At 45.4% G+C, this 22,950-nt stretch overlaps 1 protein-coding gene across 1 annotated transcript in view; it reads left to right on the top strand.

The window, feature by feature from the left end:
- Positions 1-22,598, top strand: part of ITIH2 (inter-alpha-trypsin inhibitor heavy chain 2) — a 31,247-nt gene extending 8,649 nt beyond the window's left edge. The window contains exons 7-21 of the mRNA XM_056340211.1: positions 1,156-1,263; positions 2,426-2,554; positions 3,255-3,371; positions 4,581-4,749; positions 8,578-8,703; positions 9,583-9,764; positions 10,859-11,044; positions 12,044-12,183; positions 12,742-12,914; positions 15,483-15,617; positions 17,789-17,902; positions 19,912-20,110; positions 20,799-20,971; positions 21,707-21,818; positions 22,236-22,598. Coding sequence (XP_056196186.1) covers positions 1,156-1,263; positions 2,426-2,554; positions 3,255-3,371; positions 4,581-4,749; positions 8,578-8,703; positions 9,583-9,764; positions 10,859-11,044; positions 12,044-12,183; positions 12,742-12,914; positions 15,483-15,617; positions 17,789-17,902; positions 19,912-20,110; positions 20,799-20,971; positions 21,707-21,818; positions 22,236-22,383 — 2,211 coding nt within the window. The 3' untranslated portion in view covers positions 22,384-22,598. The remainder of the gene's footprint in view (positions 1-1,155; positions 1,264-2,425; positions 2,555-3,254; positions 3,372-4,580; positions 4,750-8,577; positions 8,704-9,582; positions 9,765-10,858; positions 11,045-12,043; positions 12,184-12,741; positions 12,915-15,482; positions 15,618-17,788; positions 17,903-19,911; positions 20,111-20,798; positions 20,972-21,706; positions 21,819-22,235) is intronic.
- The last annotated feature ends 352 nt before the right edge of the window (positions 22,599-22,950 follow it).

Here is a 22,950-nt window from a genome sequence, read left to right as displayed (position 1 = left end):
CTTTCATATGGGCTTGGCACAAATAGCTTCAAGGTCACTGTGTAGACCAGCATGAAACACTTCAAATCAGGAGCTACGCAGCTACATGAGTGAGGAGCAAATGTGTCCTGCCTCCTCTTGTACTAACACAGCTGGGCATCTCCTGAATCACGACCGACTCACATCAGAACCACTTGGGCAAACAAGCTTTGGGCTATATATACTGTTGTGTAAACTTCCCTTGACTGAAGGAAAACAAACATATTTATTTGGAACAATGCTTTTCACAATATTCCCAACTTCATGAGATAGTGTCCAATGAGATCAGATGTTCTCTGAATGACCGTCCCTCCATAACTCTCTGCCAGAAGATTATTTGTCTGTTCTTACCTTCTTTCTTACTCTCATCCAGAGGTGTCCTCTGTCATCCCTCAACAGACACAAGATACAGGGCTAGCTGGAAATTTCCCTCTGGCCATTCTTATGTTCCTGTTTCATAAATTTCTTCTACAGCTTTCCATGGCATTAGCACAAGCTGTATATGGAAGTTTGCTCCTTGTATTTTCTTGGTGCAGGCTGTGACCTGCTTCAAGCTGTCCAAGAGTCTGAGTTTTCCCACTGAAAAGGATTCCATGTCCTGCCTCATAGTAGTCTTACTAACTATTTAGAATCACAACCAGAAAAAAGACTTCTCTCAAGCTGACAGGATAAAAACTTCATTTTCCAAATCACCTTGGCCATCCAAAAGACAAAATACTCTCTGTCTTGTCAATGGCATGAGCAGAGAGGGAGAGAACTCATCAGCAAGTGTTCCTCCTGGGCTCCTAATCCAAAGCAGCACTGAAGAAGAGTCACTTCATGCTTCTTTTGTGCTTTGAACATAAACTATGGTATCACCCTTGATTCCCATCCCACCACTTGGCCTAGGGGGTGAGAGAGAGAAGAATGAGCATTTACACCTAATTCTTTCTATTCTTTGGACACTTATTTTTTGCCTTTCCATCGTGGTCTATTTTCAACATTACATGTTTCCCCACCGTGGATGAGACCAGTGCTACTGGAGCATTCTCGAGGGCAACCCACCCCCTAGCTGGAGTTTGCCTGTGGAGGGTTCATAAGATCCTGGTACAACACTGGCACTGCTCCACACTAAATGTTTTCCCTTCCTGCCTTTAGGTGGATGTCCGCATTATTGAGCCACAGGGACTTCGCTATGTGCATGTTCCTAATTCGCTTGGAGATCATTTTGATGGAATCACCACCATCTCCAAGGGAGAGAAAAAGGTAATAGTCACAGACTGGAAATAGTATGAAAACTTCAGTTTTCACAAGTGTTCCAATGTAGTGATAGCATTTTTTTCATCGCTGCTGGAAGCAGGCAAAAATATGGCAAAAAAATATAGTGTCTTCATTATTGGTATTGAAACGTATGTACAAGATGCTCAAATGTTACAGTGACAGTACTACAGAAATAGCATGTAGTCTGTCCGTCTTTGTGCAGCACTTTCAATTTGTGATTCTGAAAAAGCAATGCAGAAAGAGATTGCTGGATGTGAAAAAAGGTAGGTGATGAATAGCAAGTGGAATAACCGTTCTGGAATAACTCCACAATCTCAATTTCAACTAAGAACATCTGCATAGGGACTTATTTTAGGACTGGTAGCATTTTTACCCTAGCTTTCTCCAGCATAGCTCTTGGGTAAACCCTCTAACAGTAGAGAAGTTTTTCTGTTAAGACACTTCAAGCAGTGTCTCTGGGAGGGTACAACTCTTCTCACTCTTACATAGATGTCTAATACAGGATATGTGAATAAGACCCAAAAACTGTCTATACTACTATAAGATATCCAGCCTCAACTTTGTCTCATTCACCCATGTTCCTAGTTTAGCAAATTATTTTGGAGGCAGTGCATGGCTACTATATCATGTCATCTTCTCAGGAAATTTCAAGTTATCCAGTCAAAACAGAGAAATAATGCCATAAAGTCTGCGTAACCAATCATGTGACCAATGAAAATTATTCTTAGTATTCAATCTACAAATTACAAGCTCTCATTTGTTTGTGAAAAAAACCCCAAACAATTAAAAAATTATTAAAAATGTTGATAAAATTGTGGATCGTTTCAACCAGGAAAATGTTAAATAAGCCAACATATTACTTACTAGAAAAGGTTTGCACAGCTCTAATTGAAATACTGGTGCTGTAGATGGGTCATCTTATTTGTGTCAGTTGCTACTACCAAATCAGCATATCCAGGCAAACCTTAGTGCTGTTTTTCTTTTCAAGTGACAACGTCCATTTTCTGCTGAAAATAAGGGTACAAGCAAATAAAGAAGAAAAACAATCACTGAAATAAGATATTTCATGAATAGAGAACTTTTTTTTTTGTTTCAGTGGTCCCCCTTTCACACATCTGATTGACTGATAATCATTTCTCATTTCAAGGCTCATGTTTCTTTCAAGCCAACAATGGCTCAACAGCGAAAATGCCCCACATGCTCATCCACAGCAGTAGATGGAAATTTTGTGGTGCAATATGATGTGAACAGAGAAACCACAGGTGGCGAATTAGAAGTAAGTAAAGTTCAACTTTATGCAAGAAATGCAAAAGAGGAGAGATTTGGATAGCAGGTGCTATTTCAGATTCCAGTGCTGATGTTCATATTCAAGAACTGCTGTCATTAAGAAAACTGTGCTAAATAAACTTCATCATTCAGGAGAATAAGCGTGAGAAAGAGCTCTGTATCTGATTGAAAGAACAGAGGGATTTTAAGTGGACAGAATGGATTTACTTAATTTATGACTAAGACATGATCCTACATATAGTCAGGAGTAGATTCCTGTCTTGCCCAAAAGTTGATGCCTTTTATACCTAGCAGCACTCTAGTGATTTAATGTTGAATCAGAGGACAGAGTCATTGGATGTTGTACCAATACATCACAAGGAGACAACCAGAACATCACTATTTTTATGTTAACATGAAGCAGAGTTATGGGGTTGAATTATTACAGACAGAACAGTCTTTTTTAAAAACATTTTTCATTCCTCCCTGTGTTAGTGCATGGCAGTTGTCTGAGAAGGAAGTTCTGCTATCCTTGATAAAATGTAAAGACTGTAAAGTACAAATGGTATAAGGCTATAGAGACATGGAGAGCTGAAAGTCAGAATTGGTCTGTAAAGAAGAATAACATTTTCTGCTCTGTTATTTTCTTGTGTTTTCTGACATCTTTACTATAGCTCACTACACTGTGCATTTTTCATTTTATTTTGCAGATTTTTAATGGGTATTTTATTCACTTCTTTGCTCCAGAAAATCTTGATCCTCTGCCCAAAAACATTTTATTTGTTATAGATGTCAGTGGCTCAATGTGGGGACTGAAAATGAAACAAGTAAGTGTTAGACCTCTAGTGTTTGACCTCTGTTGCAAAACTAACCTTCTGCCAACTTTCCCCTGTGCCTTAGCCTACAACTCTGTAGCAGACTGGCACTCAGAATTACCAGCTTAGCTCTTTAGATTTCATTCCATCAAAAGTCTCACTGAATTTGGACAATATTTGGTGAATCAAAGACTTCATGATCTTACTTTTTATTTGTAATTCTCCTTCTGTGCTGTAAGGAAGAGGTGATACCATCAGAATACAGATTTTAGCTCTAAATTATAATTTTAATTGACAGATCACAAAATATTTTGCAAAAGCTCTGACCCCCTTTTTCTCTAATCTCCTCTACTGAATCCTGGGGAAGTCTTAGTGGGGATACTACATCCCTGCTTTCAAAAACTTGTGGACAAATTGTTGACAGCCCACTGAGGAGCAGTAAGAATTGTTGACAACATAATCAGGGTGGGAAGGAGGTGCAGGGAGATGCAAAAAATATGTGAACAATTGTTCTAATAGGGAAACTCATCAAATTACATCCATGCCCACCCAAGGTAGAATAAGGTGGAATCAGATGGATTTATAGCAGGAAACACTTATATTAGATATTAAAAAAAAAACTTTTTAGTGCTGAAAGTGGAGTTCAGGATATTGTATATCATGTGTCACTGAAGATTTTTAAGAACTGGCTAGAAAGACATTAGTTGGAGATGATCTAGTTACATTTGAATTTGCTTTGGATCACAATACTAAGGCGTGGCACGTTGCTTCATTGGGGAAATCAATGCTGCAAAAACCGGGATACAGGCTAATTTTGTGTGTTTGAATCACACATTTTCAAACAGATATTACCCAGCCTGAAATGACAGCACTGCACATAGATGTGTTTCCTGAGCTGATATGGGCAATTCCTCTTTCCTGAAACACAATGTCTCACAAACTGCTGCTCTCTCTCACCTCACTCTGTTAGCAGCAGCTAAGCAAGGATGGGTTGTCACATGGGTTTCCTCTTGATAATTGGATTTTTTCTATTGGTGAAAAGTTCAACTTTATGCAAGAAATGCAAAAGAAGAGTGATTTGGATAGCAGGTGCTATTTCAGATTCCAGTGCTGATGCTCGTACTCATGGGAGGCATCTATTTGCCTGTAATCACAAGTTAAGAAGATACTTTCAGCAACAGGAAGCATAAACTCGTCTTCTCTTAAATTTCTTCTTCTCAGACCATCGAGGCCATGAAGGCAATATTGAGTGAGCTCCGTGCTGCTGATCAGTTCTCCCTTATCGACTTCAACCACAATGTCCGATGCTGGAGAGATAATCTAGTCTCAGCCACACCAGCGCAGGTTGAAGATGCTAAGAAGTACATCCAGGCAATCCATCCCAATGGGGGTATGAGGTTTTGATTGCAAGGTGCTCATGGAAGTTAGATATCACAGTAACGGGTACCTCAGACAATCCTCATATTGGTAGAGTATTCCTAACAAAAGGTGTGATTTCCAAGATGGGAAAAGCATGCCCTGGGGCCAAAGGAGAGGAAGGATTCCAGTTTATTGTGCTAGGGGATGGGATGGCATTTCCTTCTACTGAGTGAGCTATGACAGCTAGAACATATACCATAGAACAGCTGCCTTTAATCTATAGGTTATACCTCTAGCCTCACAGATCCCAAATATCCTTGAAAGACAAAGGCCATTTCATGCCTTTATAAAGTAGATCGTAAACAGGCCATCTCCAGGGTTTCCACTGGCTGTAAATTGTAGACTACACCATGATTGATGGAGATCCATGTAGCAGACACAAGGGTTATTGATGTGTTAGAAACAACAGAAGTGCCTGAGAATGGTCACATACAAATTAGGGATTTTCCCCCGAAAAAGGTGGCAGGATCAACAGCCCAGCTGAAGTGCATCTATGCCAGTGCACACAGCATGGGCAATGAGCAGCAGGAGCTGGAAGCTGTTGTAAAGCAGGGAAACTGACATAGTTGCCATCATGAAAACACGGTGGGATGACTGGGACAGCTGGAGTGCTGCAGTGGGTGGCTGTAAACTCTTCAGAAGGGGTGGACAAGGAAGGCGAGGCGGTGGGGTAGCCCTGTGTGTTACGGAGGGTTTTGCTGGTCTAGAGCCTAACGATGGTGACAACGGGGTTGAGTGTCTGTGGGTAAGAATCAGGGGGAAGGCCAACAAGGCAGAGATCATGCTTGGAGTCTGTTATAGGCCACCCAACCAGGATGAAGAGGCAGACAAAATATTCTATAAGCAGCTGGAAGAAGTGTCACAATCGCTAGTCCTTGTTCTCATAGAGGACTTCAGCTTACCCATTGTCCACTGGAAATACAACACAGTGGAAAGAGCTCAGGAGGTTCCTGGAATGCGTGGAAGAGACCTTCCTGACACAGCTGGTGAGGGAACCGGTGAGGGGAGGCACCTGCTGGACCTGTTGTTTGTGAACAGAGAAGGGCTGGTGGGTGATGTGAAGGCTGGAGGCTGTTTTGGGCACAGTGATCATGAAATGATAGAGTTTTTGATTCTCAGAGAAGTAAGGAGGGAGGCCAGCAGAACTGCTCCCCTGGGCTTCCTGAGGGCAGACTTTGGCCTGTTGAGGAGCCTGGCTGGCAGAGTCCCCTGGGAGGCAGCCCTGAAGGGCCAAGGGGACCAGGAAGGCTGGACGTTCTCCAAGAAGGCAATCTTAAAGGCACAGAGCAGGCTGTCCCCATGTGCTGAAAGATGAACTGGTGGGGAGGACCGGCCTGGCTGAACAGAGAGCTTTGGCTGGAACTCATGAGAAAAAGGAGAGTTTATGACCTTTGGAAGAAGGGGCAGGTCTATGGGGCTGGATGTGATCCACCCAAGGGTGCTGAGGGAGATGGCGGCAGCGCTCACCGAGCCACTGCCCATCACTTACCAGCAGCCCCGGCTGACCGGGGCGGGCCCCGCTGACTGGAGGTCACCCAGTGTGACACCCATCTGCAGGAAGGGCCGCAGGGAGGATCCGGGGAACCAGGGGCCCGGCAGCCCGACCCCGGTGCCGGGGAAGGTGATGGAGCCGGTCGGCCTGAGCGCCGGCACGTGGCACGGGCAGGACAGCCGGGGGATGGGGCCCAGCCAGCGCGGGGCTGTGCAAGGTGGGTCCTGCTGGGCGAACCGGGTCTCCTTCCGTGCCCGGGTGACCCGCGCACGGGATGGGGGAAAGGCTGTGGGTGCTGCTCCCCCGACCTTAGCGAAGCCTGTGAGACCGTTTCCCCCAGCGCTCTCCTGGAGAAGCCGGCTGCTCCTGGCGTGGACGTGCTGTTCCCCGGGTAAAAGCTGCTGGACGGCCGGGCCCAGCGCGTGGTGGGGACCGGAGTGACATCCCGCTGGCGGCCGGGCACAGGGGCCGTTCCCCAGGGACCAGGGCTGGGGCCAGCCCTGCCGGGTACCCGCACGGCGCTCGGGGCGAGGGGATGGAGCGCGCCCTCAGCCCGCCTGCGGGTGACACCCGGCCGGGGGGCGCCGATGTGCCGGGGGCAGGGGGCTCTGAGGGGGCTGGGCAGGCCGGGCCGAGGGGCCGAGGCCAAGTGTGTGAGGGGCAGCGGGGCTGGGGGCAGGGGGCTGGGAACTGCCCGGGGGAAAGGGCCGGGGGGGCTGGGCACAGCCGCTGGGCAGGAGCCCCCAGCGTGCCCAGGTGGCCAAGGGGGCCAGCAGCGCCCTGGCCGCTGTCAGAAGCGCTGTGGCCGGCAGGGCCGGGGCAGTGCCCATCACAGGTGGGGCTGCACCTCGGATCCCATGTTCAGTGTTGGACCCCTGGGGAAGGGTCTGGAGCACAAGGCTTATGAGGAGCAGCTGAGAGAACTCAGGGAGGGGGGTCAGCCTGGAGAAAAGGATGCTCAGGGGAGACCTTGTCACTCTCTACAGCTGCCTGAGAGGAGGCTGCAGCAATGTGGGGGTCGGTCTCTGCTCCCAAGTAACAAGCAATAACATGAGAGGAAACGGCCTCAAGTTGCGCCAGGGGACATTTAGTCTGGATATGAGGAAAACTTTCTTCATGGAAGGGGTTGTCAAGCGTTGGAACAGGCTGCCCAGGGAGGTGGTGGAGTCACCATCCCTGGAGGTATTTAAAAGACGTGTAGATGTGATGCTTAGGGACGTGGTTTAGCAGTGGACTTGGCAGTGCCAGGTTAATGGTTGGACCCGACGATTCTATAATTCTATGATCTACTAAATGCTACCCTGGGCAAACTGTCCATCCTTTTTGTGCCTTATTCTTTGTTCCCTGTCTGATAAACAAGGACAGTTGCCTTCTTCTGTATTATAGCCCTTTGGAGACTGCATTTGTTAATGTTTAAGCTATTTATACAGGAGGGGCTCACAATCATTTTAATCTATTGCTCTCTGAGGTGCAGTTCTGGTTTAGTTGTTCAGTTATTTGCATGCTGATAGTGTGTAGAGGCTCTCCCCAATGTCAGAGCCTTCTGGTGCTGTAGCACCTTCATTTCCAGAAGCTTTCACTAGCAACAGGTAAGGTAGAATCAACATGACTTTACAGACTCGTTCAAGGTAATCAGTGTGCTGGGACTAGGAAACCATGCTGGATATATGAGTGCCTCATAAGCCTGACTTTGTTACCCCAAAAGAATTGGCAGATAAGATGAAACACCTGCTCCAATCCAGCAAAACCAGTCTGCAATGCAGCATTTTATTACCCTGTCTCTGGAGCTGCTGGTATTTTTTCTTTCTTGACAAAGAAAATACCTATTTTCTGACTGTTTAGTCTTCCTGTTCCTGTTCCTCTCATACTAATTTCTTATTCTCTTCCTTCTGTGCAGCAAGCCAAACCTCTAGATAGGCTCAGTAAACATACACCTCTTCTTTTCCAATCAGGATACCCAAGGAACAGGCTGATGCCAGAAAAGAAAGTTTCTTCATGCTCTCATTCAGTCATCTGCCTGCAAACACACTGCTTCTTCCCACAGCAAATAGTTCCCAACACCACAAATGGTTCCACTGGAATTAGTGAGGGGGAATGGAGGGGCCACATGAAGATGACAGCCTGGGTTGAAAAAGGGAACCAGATTGCAAGCATGTCTGCTGTAAGCATCACAGAGGAGGGGGTTTGCTGCCTTCATCTCAGGTCTTGTTCATGCTGATTAATCCCACTAGAATCACAGAACTGATCTGGATTTGACAAGAGACCCAAGAAGAATCAAACTTGTTTTCTTCATTGTGTCTTTGACAGGCACAAATATTAATGAAGCTCTCCTCCGAGCCACGTTCATCCTGAATGAAGCCCAAAACTTAGGCATGTTGGACCCTAACTCAGTCTCCATGATTGTATTGGTGTCTGATGGAGACCCGACAGTAGGTAAGGATCCTGCTTTAGGTGAAAAGAAAGGTCAGCAGGATTAGCCTGAGAAAAGCATGCAACATGTAGACAGTAAGTTAAAAAAATTCTGTTCCACTTTCTTCCAATGCCTGTGCTCTTGTTTGCCAAGTGTTATAGGTGCCGTGGGTTTTTTTGCACAGAAGATTTCAAAAGGTGAGCAGATTAGGTTATGCAAGTTATGTGCTTCTTTCAATTACAGAGATGCACAAGTCTGGGAGGACAGGTAATCACAACAATCATAGAAAAAATTTCCTCTTCCAATGACCTTAGCCCGCACAGATCTATGCAGTCCAGAGTGTTACATCAAAATCAGAAAAATAAAGTAGAAATCAAATTAATTTGGGTTGGTTTTGGTACAGGTCAAAATCAATCACTTACTGCAAGATGTCATCCCAGAAGAGGCTGACATTAACAGTAAGTCTGAAAAAAACATCAGTCCCAGTGGTGGCAGGGAACATTTTAAGTACAAGGAAAAAAGTAAAACCTTTATGGAGATGTCTTAGTCCACAGAGAGCTTGAAGCAGTAATTCTGGGAGAAATCCAGATGTGTTACAATCACAAACTCCCCAGGAAGTTAACAAAAGCCCTGAACGTACAAAGAACATGCATCAGTTCAAAGGAATAGTCTTCAGTGGAAACAATTTGTTAATCTCCACCCAAGAGAAGCTCAAATGTCCCTGTAGGCACTGCAAAATGGAGATCTGGCATTCTGAGATGGAAATCATAGACAATCTGAGTTGTCTAGGTTTCCCTTATATGAAGACAGAACCAGAGATACTAAGAGAACATGAATGTGCTTACCTTGATGGAGGTTTCCTCCACTGCTCAGATGGATATCACCCTTTGTGTGTCTCTAAGGTGAGCTAAAGCTGACAACGATCCAGAAGAACGTGAAGCAGAGCATAAAGGACGAATTCTCTCTCTTCTGCCTCGGGATTGGGTTTGACGTAGATTATGATTTCCTGCAGAGGATTGCAACTGACAACCGTGGCATGGCCCAGAGGATTTTTGGAAATCAGGAGACTTCTGCCCAAATGAAGGTGTGGTTCTGGTCCATTGCCTCTGAAACCCTTTAGTTCTGTTCTCGGCTGTGGAGCTGGGTAACTCCACTAGCAAGAGTAGAGTTACTGTAGGTTCACGGGGGGAGGTCACAAAAAGCATTGTTTCTTCTGCTGGAGAGTCCTGCAAGAGGTCATGTATTAACTTAGGTGCTCCTAGTTACAATTTTTGTGGTATCTATAATACATACTTTATTGTTCTATTTAGGGTTAATACCCTATAAAGCAGTCCTAACCATAAAAAAAAAAATTCTGAACTAAAATTAAGGCCTGGATTTTACGTTAGGCCACTTCAGCACTAACAAGAGGCCTAAATATAAATACTAGATGACAATCCAAACTTTGCCAGTGTAAGAAAAAGGTCAATTCTAGGAGGCTCTGGCTCCAAATCTGTAAGCAGCAATTGCTGATGAACAAATATCCTTTTTCTGTTTCTATTCACTGGTTTCATCACCTATGCAGCTTCTTTCCCAACACAGCTGTGAGGGCACACACAGGTGTGCCAGGACACACTACATGGTACGCTGCCAAACAGCAGCTCTGAGAGTGCAGCCCCCAGCATGAGGCAGCCTCCGTCCGTAGCACTGTATGGGTACCCATTTTCCCTCTCTGGTCCCATATGCTAAATCCAGCAGTGCACACATTCCAGTTCACATCAGCCAGGTATAACAGGGTCAGAAAAGGGTAGAGTGAGAGAGAGGTCTAGTTTTTTGCAAGAATTAGGTGGGAAGCAGCTGTGTGTCTTACGCAGTAGCCAAGAGCTGATCAACCTGATAATAGATTCAGGCCCAGACACACTTGTGCTCAAGCCTTTTAGGTCTAGGAAGAGCATAGTCCATGGGCTTTTGACCATCTTTTGACTTCCACAAGCCTTGGACCAGACCAGATCTTCTTGCTGTATCCCCTCCCAAGTATACTGAGGTCTAAGTATAAAGAATTCTCTGGGACAAGGGGAGCTCCACTTGCCCATTAGGGCTCCAGGTTTTGTCACCTGATGTCCTTTCAGTAAGAGTGGCATATGTGGGAGGGTTGCTTCAGGTAGAAACAACTCAGTCCTCTGTCTCCTTCTGTCTCAGAATTTCTACAACCAGGTCTCCACCCCACTTTTGAAGAAGATTCAGTTCAACTACCCCCAGGAGTCAGTGTCAGACGTCACCCAGAGCAGCTTCCACAACTACTTTGGTGGCTCAGAGATAGTAGTGGCTGGGAAGGTCGACACAGATAACCTGCAACACTTGGAAAGCATCGTCACAGCAACAGCAGTGAGTGAAGGTGTCCCTGGGATACCTGTTCCTGGGGTTTGGTCTGGTTCGCTCACTCATGTGTACAGTCTCCTTGCTTGAGGTTACTGCCAGCAGTGTTTTGTCTGCTTGCGTTCCACATGGAAGTGTGGGGTAACTCATGGAGGGGGTTGTACAACAATGTTTCACAATATCTTCAGGTACAGCCATGAATAGTCACTACCTGCATCCTGCCAGAGGACCTTCCTTCTAATAAGGTACCATACAAAATTCAGTTGCAAACCAGACTAAGACTATGGAGTCCTCCTTCAGGCTTTGTGAAGATGCAGGGGGAGATCTCCTAAGGTAGCTCCTTTCATGGCTGAACTTCCCACTCTTGGGGGCATTCAAGCTGGTGGATCTACACTAGCACTGTCCTTTTATGCCCTGTCTTGCGGCATGTCTGAGGAGACTTTCCCACGTTTTCAGGGATGCTCTTCTAGATAGAGTGGGATAGGGTGGGAATACTACCTCCAGATCCTTCTTTCTGTGGAGGAACCATAATATCTGCACTCTTACAGGGCTTAGGAGCTGCCATTTGTCAGTTGCTGGAAAAAATCAAGCATGTTCAGTACTCTTCCCTACCAAAACACAGTGCAGCTCAAGGGTCTGGGTGAGAAAGTAGAATTTGGTTCCTGTTGCTCAGTAGGAATTGGATGTGAAAAAGCCTGAAGGGAGGATAGCAGAGCTCTGTTAACAGCCTCCTGTTTTGGCACATGGTAGCACTCTCTTTGGCTAGTGCTGACAGCTCCTTTACCTATTTTAATCCACTGTCACAAAAGTGTCTGTAGAAGATTCTCTTGTTACAGCTCCCACACCCATGGCAGTCAGGCCAATGGTGCTGGGACTTTTTGATCTAGAAGTGACCATGGGCAGAGCCAGAGTGGGTTCTTAATGCCAGCCATGCTAAGAGGGGAACTCAAAGCAACTCCATTCTCCTGGCTCACCCTTTGTTATCTTTCTCTCTCCTTGATTGCATAGGCAAACGCAGAGCTCGTAATGGAAACCCTGCGAGATGTTGAAGAACTAGATGGTTTCATGAAGAAAGACAAGTATGCAGATCCCGAATTCACTAGGAAGCTGTGGGCCTATCTGACTGTCAACCAGATGCTGGCAGAGAGGTGAGGAGAAACGTGGTCTGTGATGAGAGGGAAGAGAATCTTGAGAGCAATCTGCTTCTCTATGAGACCACAGCCATGAGGCAGCCCTCAGGGTTCTGAATGGCTAGGCGATACCTTCTGAAAGGTAGGTGATCTCTTCAGCCACATTCCTCCTATTTTTAGCATTCACAGATACCAGGGGATAGAGTTTGGGAGCAGTTAATTAGAGGGATAAGAGTCAAACAGACCTGGCTGTGAGGCTGAGCGGATGAAATGAATGGGAGATTTGCCTTTCAGAGCCTGAGTAAAAGATATGGAGTAGTTCAGGGTGAATCCCCTCTGAAGCAGAAAGAGGTCTCCTCCTGAGACTGGAAAATGGACTGAGCTTCTTTGAGTCCAGGCCAAAGCCCATAGAAGCCAAAAATATTCTTCTTATGGAGTATGCATTCACACAGGCCTTCAGACTTTCCTTCTTGCAACACCTGCCAGCTTGGCTCTATGACCACCCTGTGGACCAATTGTCATGGCAGCTGCCCTGTAGAGCTGCTAACCATGACACTTGTTTCATTTTCCACCCAGAAACACAGCCCCCACTGCTGCTTTGAAGAGGAACATCACCAAATCCATCCTACAGATGTCCCTTGACCATCATATTGTTACCCCCTTCACAGCCATGCTGATAGAGAATGCTGAAAAAGATGAGATAATGCTAGCAGACCAGCCCAAAGACCCCAGAAGGGGCTGCTGCCCAGGTCAGTGTCTCAGTCTGTCTGTTACTCTACCTCTCGTTTTGGCTTTGTTCTTCTTGTACTTGAAGAACAACCGTGTTCATTGTTCACTCCAGACGTTTGTGTTTATAGGATAGCTTGTATTTTCAGCAAAAGCTGACCAAATCTTCAGCCAGTTCGAGAGCATCCTGTTACAACAAATGCTCTTTGGAGCCGTTGGCTTCAGTGGGGACTGAATGTGCCAACATTGCAATGACAAGGTTTCCAGTAAGCCTACAATGTCACAGATTGAACATCATCTTACTGGGAGAGATATGTCTAGTTCCCTGACTTGAAGCTGTAGTATTGACTATACTGTATTTTATTACCACTTTTAAGCCTTGGAAGCTTCCTGAGATTGTTATCAGTCAGCCTTGAGCCCACATGGAATTGGAATTACTGTAACAACAGTCCTTCATTAATTAAACTTCCACATTTAAATCCATTACTTCAATATGCGTTCCAAGGTCCCTGTTACAGCAACCTTATGTCCAACCAAATGAGGTGAGGTTGGCTTGTTCTGGCATTGTTTGGTAGAGTCAGTCTCAAAGCAATAGCTGTTCACATCTGTGGGTGTCTAGCATATCCAAAGTCATCCCTGCTCAGCCATGTGCTTCGAATGAAACTTGACAGCAGCTATTTTGTGCCCTTACCAGTCAGTGATTTGAAAAAGCACAACTGTTGCTGTCAGGAAAACACTGCCAGTGCAATGCAATGGAAGCACTGAAAGTAAAAGATCAACTCCTTGAACAACTGAGTCTGGTGATTTAAAACCTATTAATAAAAGGGAGAGTTTACAATTGGTTGTGAATGAAAAAAAGCAGACTACATTACACCAACAGACATCATCTATCTGGCATTTCACACTGGAAGTGACTGTGACTTTGCTGAAACTCCAAGCACATGTCCTGCATGCTCAGTTCTCATGCTCCTGGATAACTCTAAAAATGTCCTGATGCTGGCTCAATGAAAAGGGTCCTTATGTCTGCCAGTTGTTAATTTTAGGTTAATTTATTCTTCTTCTCATTTTTAAAGTCTGCAGCTGCAACCCAAAGAGAAATTAAATAGCTGTTATTTATACCACATACTACAACTCATAACTGCCAAACAGTTCAGTGCAGAAATAGCATATATTGCATTCATGTGTAATGAATTCATTATACATGGCACCAGCTGGCTAATTCAGACCATAATTATCTTGATTTAGATGATGTAGAGGATTTAAATTATTTTAATATATGTTCTCGTGACTTTGTGTTTGATGGCATAGCCAAAACTTAACAGCACTGAAATTGGGGTCAAGGCACCTATGGATTTCAGGGACAGTGGGACATGACTCTTGAACCTTAGCAGAGGACAGAGTTTGTAAAAATAATATCAAAGTAAATCTCTGCTTAGGATTGCACAACATGTGGGCTGTACCAAAAAGTTTGTATATACAAGGTTTGGAGTGGGTAACCTGAAACAGGTTTTTCTTATACTGCTCCCATCAGAGCTGCACCATCTGTGTTCCTAGACAGAGATCGTCACTTCCACTGGAATCACTTTTCAAAGGATTGATTAATCGCTCTTTTATCATTACAAACTTACTGCAAAACTGAACTGAGCATGGGAGAGATTCTTCACGCATAATGGTCTGAGAAATTAATATGACCTGGAAACTCAGAAGTCTCTGTGCAGTTTTTAAGTTCCTGTGTTATCTGCACCAACTTCACACATAACTGAGCTAATAGTAATAACACTGCCTGAGTAAAAACAGCCTGTGGTTTCAATTAGGGGTTCAAGAAAGAAGATGCTGACAGAGATTTAGAAGATCTAGCTGTGCAATCTTCTGTCCTACTGTTCTCCCCCAGCTCCTTTTTCCCCTTACTCCTCTTCAGAGCAGGGCCAGCAGATGTGAATGTGTCCTGCTTCAGCTTTTGTAATTTTCAGCCCAACATATTAAAACAAACCAAATTTCATGGGTCATATAAGATCATATTGCTTTATGAACTAAGTGGGAGAGAGAGAACCCATGTTACTTTCTGCTACTCTATCATGGCAAAGGCAGAGAGACCTCTAGCAGAAGGAGACATGTTAAGGGATGTTGTATTAAATGCTTGCACTTATTTGCAACCTTTATTCATGTGGGTCATCCTAGGCCATGCAGGAAGAGTCCTACCTTTTCTCAGGCACTTCAAACTCGGGACCCAAGTCAACAAGGCTTTTGCCACATGTTAAATTTTTAAAATTCAGTTCTTTATTTGACAAAACACTTAAGCCCTTGCATTGGGGGCTTTGCTAAAATAGGGCCCGTTCACATGAATAGGAGTTAAAAAGTCAGGCTCCATTTTATGGTTACTTCACCTGTCATATTCCTCTCCATATTCCATACTCCATATGGAGTAAATACATCCTAACTTCATTATAAAAATCTGTCTGTTACAAACAGTGTTGCATCTGCTTTACATTGATATAGCAAAATCAGGTTCTGATCTACTGCATTACTTGAAAAGTTGCACCATTAAATATGTCAGCACTAACAAAAAAACAATTATGACTGTCATTTAACAGGTACTCTAGGATTAACTCCAAATGCACCTAATAATAACAAAGGTATCCCAGCCTGGGCCAATGTCACAGCTGTACCAGTCAGCTTCATGCCGGAGCAAAGGAGTCCTCCTGTGTCCTCTCTGAGCATAAACAGAGGTAAAAGCTGCAGTATTTCTCTGCAAAGAAACACCAGACAGCAACACTCCTCACTTAATAAACAAAGGTGATTCAAGCCAAGTTATTGGGCACATTGGCATTTTCAGCTTCTGTGACAAGATGCTAATGGTGGTGGTCTTTCAGTTGTCCTTATTCTTCTTGTTGAGTTTTCTGAATTGTCGTAAAAGATGCATCTTCATTTAGGGGCTAATCCACAAGAGAATAAATCAATTGCTGTGACTAGCTGATGAAGCTACTTCACTGCTGTTGCAGAGAACACCAGTGTGAAAGGTCCTCAGCACAGTCTCTGTCAAAGGTCTGAGCAGGACACAATCACGTACATCTCAAATCACAGACACCTAGGTTCAGTTTTTGCAAATCCATCTAGCACCCAAAGGTCAAGCTTTCCTTCATAAAATACTGCATTGTTTTGACTTTGAATGGATGAATGTGTAAAAATATCCTCTACCTTACAAGCATGAGACTAGTTTAGATCCTAATAGGATCCCAGTGACCCCACCTTCTGCTGCACGCTTCCCTGAGGCTGTTCCCTAAGCTTGCATTCAGCTTCTCCACAGTAGCAAAGCTAATGTCAGGTTACTGCCATTATAAATGACAGATTAATGTCCTGTGGTAGATAAAAAACTCTGAATGCGCTAATGACTGATGGATCCTCTTAATTCTTGGGCCTTTGCCAGAGTTCAGTGCCTACTTAAACAAACCAGCTGTGAGAACCATTGCCTATAAAAGCAGTATAGCTACAGTAACTCCGGGGGTGTGCCTGTGTGCAGATGAGTGTATTTACACAGCTTTCAAACAAAGAGCTACCCTACTGCTTCTCAGCATAGCTCAAGGGTTAACCTAAGACTTTGGATAGTCAAGAAACTGCTTGGGAAAGAAGGTGAGCAAGGCAAAGTTACCTGTCCAACTTATACATTTATTTTACACAGAAAATTCTTTTTCTTCCTGGAAATGTTGATCAGAACAGGCTTTGTCATCAAGTTGGGGAAGATCAAGCAGTTGGTGAGAATAAGGAAAAATGATTGAGGGCTATATGCAAGAGACCCAATGTATTCAAAAGATTCAAAACATTCAAAAGCATCTTCACCCCTTGGAGGGTACCTACCTACCCCACCGTTTCCTGTGAAGACATTCCTGGTCAGGGTCTAGGATTTGCCTAGCACACAGGAAGAGCTAAATACTTCCAAAAGATGAGGAACACCGGTGAATGAATGGAAGCTGGCCTGGCTATCCCCATAGGCAACACTAAGTACAAGTATGACTCTGCATGTTGACAGGGAGACGCCAACCACCACCAAACCAGCAAGAGCTGGGCAGTGCTTTGCACTTCAAGACAAGACTGGAGGCAGCTGCCTTCAGTGATAGCTGCAGGTGTTTGTCTCACTGGAGGCAAATTTTAAAGAACATATGACTTTCGGGGGCGGGGGGGGGGGGGGGGCGGGGGAGAGTCCCACCAGGGTGTTAAACACACTGTGAGAACAAGTCCTGGATTGTAGTCCTCAGGGGAGGTGGTAGGCAAGATGCATCTTTAGCCAACATCAGTATGGTGGATGGACTTGAAACATGACTGAGATCTTCTTAGTTTGAGAGAATGATGTTCTAGGAGTGTGTCACTTCTAGAAATAGACAACAGCTGGGCATGAGGGGGATTGGATATTAGTTTTGAACAGTTGTCACCCAAATTCTGCTTTCCGTGCCTTAGATCCTTTCCAGGATCTAGGCCTCAAAGGTGTGTCCCTGTCTGTCTGGTGTCCACATGGGTCCTTGGTCTCACCTGGAGGCTGACTTCCATCATGAAGAAATAAAGCTCATCTCCTAGAACTTCAGGTTGAGCCTATGGCACCCTAGTGTGCAGCTGACCAGTTAAACCAGTAGTTCACTGCGCTTGATGCTGTCCTCAATCCAATAATGTCATGTCCATTCCTTAAACAGGGGAAATATATGAGGAGAAAGTGTCTGAGGGGCTTTTGCGAGGAGCATCTAAGAACTTCCTTGGCTACTGCAAGGGTGGAAAGGACTCTTGTCCTACTCTGAGGAGTCCCAAAAAGTCCTTCAAAATCCTCTGAGAAAAGTGTTTCAGGTTTTGTGTCCCTTACCTCCTGGGCAAGAACTGGCCTGCTTCTCACACTTGTTGCTTTTCTGTGTTTCAGTTGACAATGATCCACATTTCATCATACACCTGCCCAAGAGCCAAAGGAACATCTGTTTCAATATCAACTCAGAGCCTGGGAAGATCCTAAGCTTGGTTTCCGATCCTGGTACTGGTAAGGGAATAAAACTTGGTTTATTTTACAGCACTTTTCTTCTCTCCGGTCTGAAAGGTGTTCAGAGGGAGCAGAGGAAATGTCTACAGGGAGGACTGTGTGCTAACATGACTGTGGCCAGCAGTTTGAGTTATTGAGTAGTTATTCCCTTCCAGATCTGGAGTATTGTCTCCAGTTTGAGGCTTGCCAGTACAAGAAGGATGTTGACAAACTGGATCAAACTCAGTGGTGGCCACCAAGATGACTATGGGGCTGAGCACAGGACATAGAGGAAGAGGCTGAAACAGCTGGGTTCGGTCAATCTTAAGAAAAAAAGACCCATGGTTAATCCTGTTGCTGCTACAACCACCTAATCATAGAATCACAGAATCATTTAGGTCAGAAAAGACCTTTAAGGTCATTGAGTCAAACCATTAACCTGGCATTGCCGAGTCCACTGCTAAACCATGTCCCTAAGCATCACATCCACACATCCTGTAAACACCTCTAGGCATGGTGACTCCACCACCTCCCTGGGCAGCCTGTTCCAATGCTTGACCACCCTTTCCGTGAAGAAAGTTTTCCTCATAGCCAGACTAAACCTCCCCTGGAGCAACTTGAGGCTGTTTCCTCTTGTCCTGTCCTTTGTTACTTGGGAGAAGAGACCGACCCCCACCTCACTACAACCTCCTTTCAGGCAGTTGTAAGAAGCAATAATTGGAAGGTAAAGATGGAGCCTGACACATCTCCAAGATGCGTAGCTAAAGGACAAGAGGCAACAGAGATAAGTTACAACAGGTGAAATTCAGAGCAGGAGTGAGCTATTAGGAAAACCTTTTTCACTGTTGTCGTGGTTTACCCCTGGCTGGCAACCAAGCACCACCCAGCTGCTTGCTCACTCCCCCTCACCCAGAGGGATGGGAGGACGATTGGAAAGAAATGTAAAACTCAAGGGTTGAAATAAAAACAATGTAATAGGTAAAGCAAAAGCCACACACACAAGCAAAGCAAAGCAAGGAATTCATTCACCACTTCCCATGGGCAGGCAGGTGTTCAGCCAAACCCAGGACAGCCGGGCTGCAGCACATGTAAGGGTTACTCAGGAAGACAAACGCTATAATGCCAGATGTCCCCACCTTCCTTGTTCTTCCCCCAGTTTATAGACTCAGCATGGTGTCATATGGTATGGAATGCCTCTTTGGCTAGCTTGGGTCACCTGTCCTGGCTGTGTCCCCTCCCATTTTCTGTGCCCCTCCAGCCCTCTGGCTGGCAGGGCCCAAGGAACTGAAAAGTCCTTGATTTAGTATAAACATCACCCAGCAACAATTAACATCAGTGTGCTGTCAGCATTGTTCTCACATGAGAGCCAAAACACAGCACTGTACTAGCTGCTAAGAAGAAAATTAACTCTATCCCAGCTGAAACCAGGACAACGGTGAGGATGGGCCAGCACTGGGAAAGGAGCCAAGATAGGTGAGGAAATGTCCATGATAGGTTTTGAACTTGAAAAAGAAAGTGGAAGATAGGTACAAAGAGAAACACAATTGGAGGCACACCTGGCGGCGGGCTGTGTGTAACTGTAGTCCCAAAGGCATCAAAGGGGATCAGCCTGTTCTTCTCAGAGGGCTTTACCTATCAGCATTTCTTATCTTCTGGAATATATGTGATAAGCGATGGGCATTTGGAGGCAGGTTAATCTGGGCTGGAAATGTGGTACCATTCTGCCACTGCCCATTTGCCCCATGCTTTTCACAGGCGGCAAGGGACTGAATGGCTTCTGAATCACCTCATACTATCAGCAAGACCTAACATCAGTTCCCACCAGATTAATATGCTAGGAGGCAAACAGCAACATCAGGAGGTGATTTAATAAATTATTTTCTTCTCTTGGTTGGCAAGATGAGGAAAACAAGGGGGAGCAGAGGGGTTCCTGTTTGTGCTGATCCCATTGTGCTCCCTGCTGAGAACAGAACTCCAAGTCTCTAGGTGGTGATCCATTCAGGCAACATGTGCTTCTCTGCTCTTCGCAGGAGTTGTGGTCAATGGCCAGCTCATTGGGGCCAAGAAAACAGAGAATAAGAAACTCAACACATACTTTGGCAAAATTGGTTTTTATTTCAAGGCCAAAGGTCTGAAAGTGGAGATCACCACAGAAACAATAACACTGAAAGATGGATCTTACGGCATCACGCTGACCTGGTCTGACACAGGGCACATCATCCGGAAACAGTAAGTTGCTGAGCGTTTGTTGTTTGCCCTATGGAAATGGTTTGCAACACAGCACAGGACTGACCCAGCTATGGGTGGGATCCAGGTCACGGGGTGCCTGCATACGGGCACCTTATCTCAGTGTCTGAGCTCTCGTTATAGGTAATGAAATGAGGCAGCAGGGCCAACAGAGCGATTCAGCTGACCAGACACAAGTAGAAAGAGCTGAATTGCTCTCCCTACTGCTGACTGCATTAGCTAAGACCAGGATTCAGTTGCCTAAACACAAGCACCTAACATTGTTTGAGATACCTTCAGGGTTTCTGAACATGATGGGAAACATAACTCCTAACATCCAGGAGACCTTCACCTGCGGATTAACAGCTAGCAGCCACGTTGGGCACCCCACAGCACTAGACACCTGTTTAGGCAATGGTGTCACTTCCAAAATCTCCATTCATTTTAGCAAGAGCTGAAATGTGTAGGGCAAGATTTGGCTGCCTGAACACGGGTGTGAAATGTCTGTCTGATTTGGCACTGTCCTGCCAGACTCTGGGTACCACTCCCAAGGCTGTGGGTTTCTGGTGGATCCCCTGTCATATCTGCCAGCCCTGTGCAGGTGTTCTGGATGCAGGGAGCATCTCAAGAGGCCTGAGAGCTTATGTGTGGGTGGTGAAACTGAGCCCTTCCTTTGGTTCATCTCTGCTAGGCTTCTCGTATCCATGAAGAAAGAAAACAACGTTACTATCACTGTGGGCAAGGAGATGTCCTTCATGGTTTTACTGCACCGTGTGTGGAAGAACCATCCAGTAAATGTTGACTTCCTGGGAATCTACATTCCCCCTGAAAACCAGTTCTCTCCTGCAGCCCATGGGCTCATAGGTAAGGGCTGCGGGCCAGGCGGTGGGGATGGCGTGGCCCTGGGAAGGGGTTTTGCTAGATCTTTGAGTGAATTGGTTGGTATTTGTGTCCTGATGCGGAAGGTGTGAAAATTAATCAGATAGAAAATGGGGGAGAGTCCTGTAATGGCCTGGAAGCTCCGAGGACATTGTACAACATCCAATTATTCCTCCTCCCAGCTGGGGAGGGTGTTTTCAAAACAGGCCTGCCTAGACTTGGTGACGCTGTGACAGGGCTTTGCCGGCCTGGCTCATCTGCTGCAGGATGAAAACAAAAATACTGAAACCCCTCAAACCTTCTTTCTGTGAAGGTATCTGTGCTAGCATTTGTAATTCAGCTCTCCCCTGAATGGCAGCCCTTTTCTGGCAATGGTATAAAACAAAAGCAAGGGCTCAGTTCACAGGGAAAAACAGCCCTCCGAGCCCTGGACCCACCCAAGGTTCCTTTTAAGATGTGGGAATCTTGAGCAGCAGAGGTTGTTTTCCCAAATATGCCTCACAACTCCAGGCTGCTTTTTTAGCACCAGTTTGCTGGCTCAAAAGCAGAGCTTTTTACTTCCCAGTGTGAGTGATCTGATAGCACTGGAGACACAGTGCCCTGTGGTCCACGCAGGAGTGGTTTGCCTGCTGCAGCTAGTTTGATTTTCCAAGAGTGCCCGGCAGCAGCCTACATGAGCGCCTCAAAGGTTAGGATGCTTTAAACCTCCTCTTTGATCAGGTCAGTTTACGTCTGAACCAGAAGTGTATATCCACCACCAAAGACCTGGGCAAGCTCCAGAGAAACCACAAGCCACCATGGAAGTCAAAGGCAACAAGCTCACTGTTACCAGGTAGGAATAATGTGCTTTATCGCTCTCTTTTTCTAACTCTGACTTCTTTTTAACGACATCAATGATTGCAGGCTTATCTTGGGGGGAAAAAAGTCCTTCTGTTTTCCCTCTGCTAATAATCTGGTTTTAGCAGTTGGCAAAACACAGGGGACAAGTTGAGCTCTTTCGTATTTGTGCACCAGCTGCTCTGCCCTTATAGCTGCCCAGCATCTGACCTTAGACAGGCCACGAAAAAGTGCCTGGGACCCCCACAAAAGGGCCCACGAGGTCATAGGATGGCAAAATTCATTGCATTTTGTCGTTGCTTCCACATCTCACCACTATGGCAAAAACCGGTGCCATGAGTGAGCAGGATTATCGATGTCTTCTTGCGTACTTGTCATGTGACTTTCATTTTGGGTGGCCACTTCCTCCCAGGGGACTGCAGAAGGACTACAGGACGGACCGCGTGCTCGGGACTGACGTGCAGTGCTGGTTTGTGCACAACAGCGGGAAAGGTTTCATAGACGGCCACTACAAAGATTACCTCGTCCCCCACCTATACAGTTTTATGAAGAAACCCTGAATGCTCTGACACGAAACCAGTTCATTATGGAAAATTCTTACCTGTCCTTCATGCCCAAACAACTCTTCCGAACAGTAGCTGCCAGCCTTTCAAGCCAGATCAACCAAAGGTGACTTCACCACCATTTGCTTTATAAATGATCAGTGTTTCAAAGCAACGTAACTCCTTTTTCTGTTAAAAATAAAATCTGTAATAAAGGGACATGCTGGGCTGTAGTAGGTATCTTGCTGTGTCTGACTTAATGGATAGTAAACTCCCTTAATAATTTACTTTTGTAGTATACATATCATAGTAGACCTGGAACAGCAGCGCGGCTCCTGCAGTGTGGGCAGCACACACGACCATGATCAATACTTACACCTTTGCTTTTTCAGGCTGCCGGGAAAATAAGTTCATACACTGCTGGTCTGGGGCAAAAGGAGGATGTGCATTAGATGTAAAGGAAATTTAACAGAAAAGGAACACGTGCTCTGCAATGGGTATCATGAGGAGACTCCAGTCTTTTAAGGATGGGTTAACCACTGGTGAGGAATGTCCTCGAGGTAACTGATAGTGCAGGAAAATTAG

The sequence above is a fragment of the Falco biarmicus genome, chromosome 5 (assembly GCF_023638135.1).
Source record: "Falco biarmicus isolate bFalBia1 chromosome 5, bFalBia1.pri, whole genome shotgun sequence".
NCBI lineage: Eukaryota > Metazoa > Chordata > Aves > Falconiformes > Falconidae > Falco > Falco biarmicus.
The sequence above is the reverse complement of the archived record's forward strand: the minus strand, read 5'-3'. Positions and strand labels throughout refer to the sequence as shown.